We start from the raw sequence: 8,390 nt of genomic DNA, 5'->3' as shown, positions 1-8,390 counted from the left end.
TGAAAGTAAAAGTGTTAAGTCACTCAGTCCTGTCCCACTCTTTGCAACCCTATGGACTGTCCCCTGCCAGGCTCCTCTGCACATGGAATTCTCTGGGCAAGAATTCTACAGTGTATTGCCATTTCCTTCTCCAGGGATCTTCCTGACCCACGGATCGAACCAGGGTCTTTTCATGGCAGAAGACTCTTTACTGTCTGTGTCACCAGACAAGCCCCTCTTACTTTTGGGGAGAACGCCTACTGTATCCATTTAAGAACTTAGTAATTTCATAACCTGCCATCGCGTAGAACAATTTCTTCATGCATATTTACATGCAGGGTAAAATATAAGAAATCCAGCAAGTAACACGCTTTTATTTTACCATCATGCATATAAAGAAAACAAATATATCAATGGTACACTTTCAATTTGACAAGAGCAGCTTCACAAGTATTTATGCTATTTAGGAAAAGACACATGAATTACTAAGCTGTTAACCAGGCAAATTATCAAGACAGACCAATTAAGCCACATATTTTTAGTAGGCTACTTTTCATGAAGACAACAATTTCCAAAGTATTAAGAATATGACAAGAACAAGTTACACAGATTATATTTCTAAGCATACAGTTTAATTATTAACAGAAACAAGCTGAAATTCACTACAGATATTCATTTAGGTGTCTATATCATAAAGAGATATAGCACATTTTCCACATGTTCTCAATTGAAAGCAAAATAAAGCCTGTATAGCTCAATTTTCCCAGTAACCAGAAACAAGGAAAATACACGATTTTACTAAATACTAGTGAAATAAACCACACAGTACTAACCCTCCTTATAAACTAAGTCAAGTGAAAACAAGAGCAAAGCACTCAGTTGCCTTTTTTACAGAACTCTTTTCTAGGTAACGTACTTAACATTCTAACCCCCTTTCATTCTCACGTGTTAATCCTGGGCAAAGAACCTCTTCTCCCATCACCACTGACAGACAAAGAACCTCCTTTAAGACTCTCCATCTTAATTTCAGGCCCAATTTTAACCTGGCTCATTTTTGCCTATCTGTGGTCTGTTCAGTTTCTCCTGTTTTGGGAACCCATCACAGTATCTTTAATTCTTCCATCAATTATGGCCTAGATAGCACTTTTCATTTCATGTCTCCCTTTAAATCCTCTAGATGTTGCTAACGTGGGTGGAGGATGCAGAAGAGAGCAGAAGAAAATAAGAGCTCTGGCAATCTATTAGACAAGACAGCCTGTTCCTTGAAATAATGGAGAGCCAAATTAAAAGACCTGATTTGCACACACTTATGAAGCTACCATTTAAGACAGGAGAGAGACAACGGAGGTGTACTGCCACTACGGCACTTAATTACACTCAGGATGAAAAAACCAGGCACAAAGAAGTACCCAGCTTTTGGGTGATTCACTAGAGACTGAAAAAGCCTGGCACTTTGAATGGACACCATCTTTGGGCCAACCTGCCATGAGAAGTCTAAACTTGTCACCTCAACCACTTGCCTGACAGTTATTAGGGTTCTGGATGATGGGAGCGAAGGAAAGGGAGATGGGGGCGGGGGATGAGGAATAGAGAATAAGTCTTTTGGGAAAAATGGGTCTTTTGAGTACTGGCAGGAAACCTGGAGATTGTTTACCAGAAACCAGAGTGGGGGTGACAAAGTTCTAGAAGATGTCCATCCAGTAGGTAGCAGTCAAGGGAACAGCCAGTAGCAGGTAGCAATAGTAGGTGACCAGCGGCGCAATAAGAACAATGGAGTCACATATATCACACAGGCCCAGTGTCCCAGTTCTCCCTTGATATCATTAACACCAGTTATCTACAGGCTATATGCCTGTGCTGCTGAGTAGGATGGGTAGAATGGCCTCCTAGACAAGTACCTCCAGGTATGAGAGTCAAACTGGAGGCTCTGGGAACAAACAGGGTCCAAGTAGTGCAGATAAAGACTATGCAATTTACAACATCACAAGCTTACTTAGGAGTGGTATGAATCATGGGCCATGCAGCATGTGATATTAATGCAGAAAAGCACGAAGGCCATGTGGAAGTGAAGGAGCATGGCCATGACTGTCTCAATCTTGAGGCTGAGAGAACTGAATGTCCAGAGGAAAAAGGCTCCAGAAATGTCAGAAAAAAGTGGGTGGGAAGGGGGAGAGGGGTGGTTAGAAGACATATCCGTATCTGTTGCCCAAACGCAGGTCCGTTAAGAGGCGAAATGGGACCTTGTGCAGAAACCCTCCCAATGGCAAAGTTTAACCAGACTGGAACCCAAAGGGCCTGGGGATCTCCACAGGCTCCCTTATTGGGCGACGTCTGGCTCTACGAACTCCTTCACGCAGCAGGTAGTATTGCAGTGGATTTGGCCACAGGTCCTCTTTGATAATTTCAGCAATCCTGTCAGACTCTGGAAGGCTGTGGTCTGAAAACCAAGTGAAGAAATTGCACACGACCTCTTGGTTCCTGCGAATGAAGGACTGGGGTTCATGGCCCCGGCGCCATATGATTGGAGTGGAAAGAGACACTACTCGGCCAGAGGCTCTGACCTCATATTCTTTGACAATCAGCTTGTTTCGAAAATACGGGTTTCTCCGAAAGAAGAACTTGAACTTGCAGCCTGTTCGCGGGTGTCTGAGCTCCTTCACCTCCAAATTGGTTATGTATCTTAACATCTCTGCATCTTGGCCTCTAATCATGGGAGACAACTGGGGGTGGTTCCGAAAGGCAGTGACCCAGAAGCCCGGGATATTCTGAATGATGTAGTTCCTCCGCTCGAGGTAATGTCGACGCATCCGCCCGAATTTATGCTCTAGTTGTTGAAAGGCCCGGTCAGCCTGAGCGTTCACTGAGTCCAGTTCCAGCTGGATTGCCTCCAGCGGGTTCATGCGGAGATCCATACGCAGGGGCCGGTGCCCGCCTCCTCCACCACTCTGTTCTCCACCATTTCTATTTCTTCACCGACTGGCCTCTCCTCCACCTCCATTCCCTGCTCCACTCCCTCCTCCTCCTTCGCTCCTTCCTTCCCCACCACCTCCTCATCCACTGCGACCGAGAAGACGGGGCCCTCTTCAGTCTTCACTTCCTCAGCCTTCGCCTCCGCCATCAAGTCAGACCCCAACTTCTCCGCGCCACAAGTTTCTAGCGGCTTCTCCCGACTCAAGCCCTGCGGCTCTCCGGGCTGACGGCCATTTCCCAGGCTGTCGTCTGTTGCCAGGGACACAGACGCCGTTTCCAGGCTCTCCGTAGGAGGCGGAGCCGGCTCTAGCCTCGCTTCGGGCACTACGTATCCGCCATCCCCACCGGCTCGGATCTGGAACGTACCGGCACAGCCTGGATCTGAGGGAGCAGTTGAGGGTGCGCTTTCCTCCTCTGGAAGCTGGGGTGGTGGGAGCGCGACGGCCTCGAAATACCCCTCACCCGTCTCCGCCATCACCTGTGACGCCTCTGTTTTCAGGCACCGGGAAGGGTCCGGAGCTCCGGCGGCACAGTCGGATGTGGTGAGGCTGTGGGCTTCAAGGAGAGGGGTCCTCTCGCCCCCGTCTCGGTCGCTCATGTCGGCAGCACCCAGATAAACCGAAGGCCAGTGTCTGTTTTCCTCTCAGAAGCCGCGCTCGACGAAAACCGGTCGCTCTCACCACTCTCTCTCTGATCTCGCGAGTGACTCCGTGAGGATGACGTCAGGGCAGTAGATCTCGAAGTGACGCGAGAACTCGCGGCTCCTGGGATGGCTTTACCAGGCTTCCTACGGCCCGAGTGTTTCTGTTAGCTTTATTTTTACGAATTTAATCCGGTGGATTGGTAATTTGATTTACGTAAATATGTGGCTCGCAAGCAGAGGCTGAAGCAGGGAGACCCCCCGCCCCCCTCCCTTCCTGGCAGTGCATCTGGAAGTACCTCCAGATTGTTCGGTGGGGGTAATTGTAAGGATCCCAGTACTACACTGCCTTCTGTTGTCTGAAAACATGTTTTTATGGTTTTGTAGGCAAGCGGGTAAATCTACTCCCTGTTATTCCATGATGGGCAGGAGCAAAATTCTCTTTAATTTTTAACTAAATTAATAGCAAATTGTTTCCCTTTTCTCGGGTAGTGAGTGAAAATATTCTGGCCTGTAACATCTCTGGGAGAAAAAGCTACTGAACGACTTTTTACCACAAAAGTCATGCATACTGTTCCTTGCTAGCCTTACCTTCGGAGAAGGCAATGGCACCCCACTCCAGTACTCTTGCCTGGCAAATCCCATGGACGGAGGACCCTGGTAGGCTGCAGTCCATGGGGTCGCTCAGAGTCGGACACGACTGAGCGACTTCACTTTCACTTTTCACTTTCATGCATTGGAGAAGGAAATGGCAACCCACTCCAGTGTTCTTGCCTGGAGAATCCCAGGGACGGGAAGCCTGATGGGCTGCCGACTGTGGAGTCGCACAGAGTCTGACACGACTGAAGCGACTTAGCAGCAGCAGCCTTGATAATCTATCAAAGAAGAGCTTGTCTTGCGTGATGTTTGCAGGAATTAAGTCATAATCAGTTTGCTGAATCTCGCTCCGCAGCCCGTCACTGCAGGAAATAGAAAAGCTATTTCCAGCCCCATCAATTTATTAATCTAATAACGAATTTAGTTCTGAAAGAAGGTAGGAAAGGTTGGCTCTGGTGAAGTTATCTGTTCGTGGTATTTAGCTTGTAGAGTTTTTTCAAAAGGCATGTCAGTGTCTTTGGTTGTTTTAGTATGTTGACTTGTGAGGAAAACGTGTTAGAGAGCTAGGGGACCTTGGAGAAATACTGGTAGAGGGGCCATCCACCTCCATTTTTATGAAGAAAAGCTAGTTAAAATGGATAACCAAGATGGCCTTGAATAGAACACAAACGGCTGGATACCAGTTTTAAGTTAGTTACCTCAAGATGTAAAAGAGGCATATGTTTGGGTTTGTTTGTTTGTTTTTATTCTATTATATTACACTGAATAATGGCCCCCTAAAATGTCCATGTCCTAACCTTCATAACCTGTGTCTTATCTTACCTGGGAAGAGAACTCCATAGGTATGTTTCAGTTAAGCATCAGGAGATTGAAAGATTGTGCTGGGCTATCCAGGTGGATGGACCCTGTATAATTACAGTAAGAAGAAGTGGGAGTGTCAGTGTGAGACTGATGACCAGAGCAGAGGTGAGAAAGTAAAAAAGAGGGAGAAAAAAAGATTTGAAGATGGAGGAAGGAACAAAGATCCAAAGAATAAAGGCAGCCTTTCTAGAAGCTGGAAAGGTAAGGAAGTAGATTTTCCCATAGAGTCTCCAAAAGAATGCAGCCCTACCACATCTTGATTTTATCTAACCTCCAAACCTGTAAGATAATTAATTTGTGTACCTTAACGTTGTTAAGTCTGTGGTAATTTGTTACAACAGTATGAAAGGGATATTCCTTGGGTTGAAGTTTGGTTGCATCTCTGTGTGGCTCAAGTTTTTCCTGGCAGCAACCCCTTCAACCATCAATATCTTTGGAAGGCTCAAAAAAGTACCAATGTCAAAATGTATATAATTGGTGTCAGTGGCTTTGAAAAAACCTAGACACAAGTTGAGCAGTGTTTTAACAAATACAGCATCATCAAAATACTTGGTGGCAAGAGAATAATTTTGTTTTGAAAAACATGGATGTTAACAACTCTGAGTCAAAAATCTTCTGAATACAAAGAAGTTTTAGAAATACCTTAATTTATTTTGCTTTTCCCCCCTTTATATGTGTCCAAGTGTGACACTTGACTTACGTCTAAATATGTCTAAAGGAACCATTTAAATAGAGATAAAATTATGTATAAGAATGCATTGTGTCCTAGCTTAATTGGCAATGTTTTTCTTCCCTTTTCTTTTTCTTTCATCATGGATAATATTTAAATACTATGCTTTACAAGTGACAGTGTTTTGTCAGGTGAAATGCCATAGTTTCCTTCCTGGAAAATTTCAGAGCGTAGTAAAACAGTGCCAAAATATTTTGTTGTTTTTTTTTTATGTAAAGTGATGCTAACTTCCAGGCTCAGATAAATATAAATGGGTTTTCCCTCTCAGAAATAGGCCAGTGTTTTGTTGATGAGGACCTTCTGCATGGTATCTAGCACCCAAGCCTCACCTAATGAAAGCCAATAAAAACCTCCATTCTTTGTAATATATAGAACTCACCTCCACAAATTTCCAAAAGACTCCTTAGGAAAGTATAGCTTCTGCAGAGATTTTTCTCCTTTGAATATTTGAGGGTATGGTATTCCCATCCGTTTTCACTAGAGGGAGCAACTTGTCTATAAGAAAGTGGTATTGATATATCTAGATTATGATGACAGAACTTTGGTTCTCTCACTATAAGTGAAATACTCTTGTAATTTAAATTGAATCATAATCTTTTATTCCCTTTAAGTTGTTCAGTTCAGTTCAGTTCAGTCGCTCAGTCGTGTCCGACTCTTTGCGACCCCATGAATCGCAGCATGCCAGGCCTCCCTGTCCATCACCAACGGTTACCAATTAATTTTCTCACACAAACTGAGCTTTGTTTATTATGGCTTCCAGTAATCAGCTCAGGCCAAAATATCTCATATGACTGTGCCTACTCTGATAAGGTCCCTACCCTGTATTACTGGAGTCATGTACCTGGTTTCAAATTCCAGCTCCCCGACTAGCTGTTTTGACCTGGACTAGTAACTTCATCTTTCTGAGTCAGTTTCCTCATAGGTAAAATAGAGATTATAATTTTTCATTTATATATGCATATTTTAGAGGCCTATTAAAAAGATGAAATAGGGCTTCCCTGGTGGCTCACTGATAAAGAATCCATCTGCCACTGTGTCCAAGGAGACACAGGTTCAATCCCTGGTCCTGGGCTGAGAAGATCCCATATGCCATGGAGCAACTAAGCCCATGCACCGTAATGGTTGAGCCTGTGCTCTAGAGCCCGGGAACTGTAATTACTGAGCCCTCATGCCACAGCTACTGAAGCCGGAGTGCCCTAGAGCCCGTGCTCCAGAAACAGAGAAGCCACTGCAATGAGAAGCCCGCACACCGCAACTAGAAAGTAGCCACTGCTTGCCACAACTACAGAAAAGTCTGTGCAGCAAAGAAGACCCAGCACAACCAAAAAATAAATAAGTAAAATTATTTTAAAAAGATGAAATAAGATGTGTATAAAATATTTAACATTATAACCTTTCAATGAATAAAAGCTGGTACTATTATTTGTATTGTTTTTATGCTAAAGTTTACATACATTAAAAGTAAACTGTTGTCCGTGGTGTATAACCAGGTACTAAATTCCATTATAAAACACGTAAGTATTTAGGAGTTCAGAAGAGAGAGACATGCATGTGTATTAGAGTGGTCAGTGAAAGCTTCAAGGAGGAAACGAGACTTAACTTGTATCCTGCTGTGGGTAGATAAGAGTTAAAGAGCTTGAGGAGATGGGGCATGAGGACATAGTAAGCATATTGGTCCACTGCTTGCTCCGGTTATTTCAACATGCATTCTAGCCCTACACTGTGCAGTGTAGTGGTCAGTAGACACATGTAGCTCTTTAAATTTAAATTAATTAAAATAAAAAATTCAGTTCATCAGTCACACCACATTTCAGATGCTCAGTAGCAACATCTGGCTAATGGCTACTGCAGTGGACCGTGTGTAACATTTCATCATGGAAGAAAGTTCTATTGGACAGTGCTGTTCTAGACATACAGTACCTTCAGGTGGTAGAAAAAAGGCTGATTAGAATTAAAATGCCATACCACAGAGATTGCAGACTTATGTTTTATAAAGATCTTAAGAAAAATTATTTGTTAAAATTAATGTTTTCAATTGACATTTATTTTTTAACAAAAATTTTGTGTGTTTACTCTGGGAGTAAGCATTCTCACCAGAAGTACTCGTCTACTGGCTCACTTAGTACCAAAAAGATAATCCAAATATTATGCAATCCAAATCCCTTACTATAAAGCTTATAGATTTAAAATAGTTTGCCAAAGTGAGCCATTACCCTTCAGATAAAGTACTGAAACTAAATGAATCAAATTCAGGCAGAATTACTTGAAAAATTTGTGTAATTACATTAATTATTTAAGTAACCCAAAAATGTGTGCCTGATGAATGACCGCCTACTGTATTTTTAGTAAGGTGAAAAACATTTTTGATAAAATGAAAATATGTGAAACAATTAATGGAAATAATTATATAGATTTTAAAAATTAATATGAATCATAGTGATTTGTGTGGTACAGTACCAAAAATTGACAGTAACGCCCTTTAATAAATATGATTTTTATATTTGAAAGCATCTAGCATCTCAAATGCCTCAGGTTAAGAAATTTCATATACAGGAAAAATATTTCTTTGCATTTTCTAGATAAACTCTTTAAATATTGTTCCCATGAATTTGT

The 8,390-nt window shown here is 42.8% G+C and overlaps 1 protein-coding gene across 1 annotated transcript; it reads right to left on the bottom strand.

The window, feature by feature from the left end:
* Positions 1-863: 863 nt before the first annotated feature.
* Positions 864-3,779, bottom strand: LOC113888719 (testis-specific Y-encoded-like protein 1). The gene is given in 2 exon segments (XM_027535749.1): positions 864-2,911; positions 2,914-3,779. Coding segments are annotated over 2 exon segments (1,296 nt in total). The 5' UTR covers positions 3,548-3,779; the 3' UTR covers positions 864-2,249.
* Between the last annotated feature and the right edge of the window lie 4,611 nt (positions 3,780-8,390).

Source organism: Bos indicus x Bos taurus, unplaced genomic scaffold (genome assembly GCF_003369695.1).
Source record: "Bos indicus x Bos taurus breed Angus x Brahman F1 hybrid unplaced genomic scaffold, Bos_hybrid_MaternalHap_v2.0 tig00001249_arrow_arrow_obj, whole genome shotgun sequence".
Lineage (NCBI taxonomy): Eukaryota > Metazoa > Chordata > Mammalia > Artiodactyla > Bovidae > Bos > Bos indicus x Bos taurus.
The sequence above is the reverse complement of the archived record's forward strand: the minus strand, read 5'-3'. Positions and strand labels throughout refer to the sequence as shown.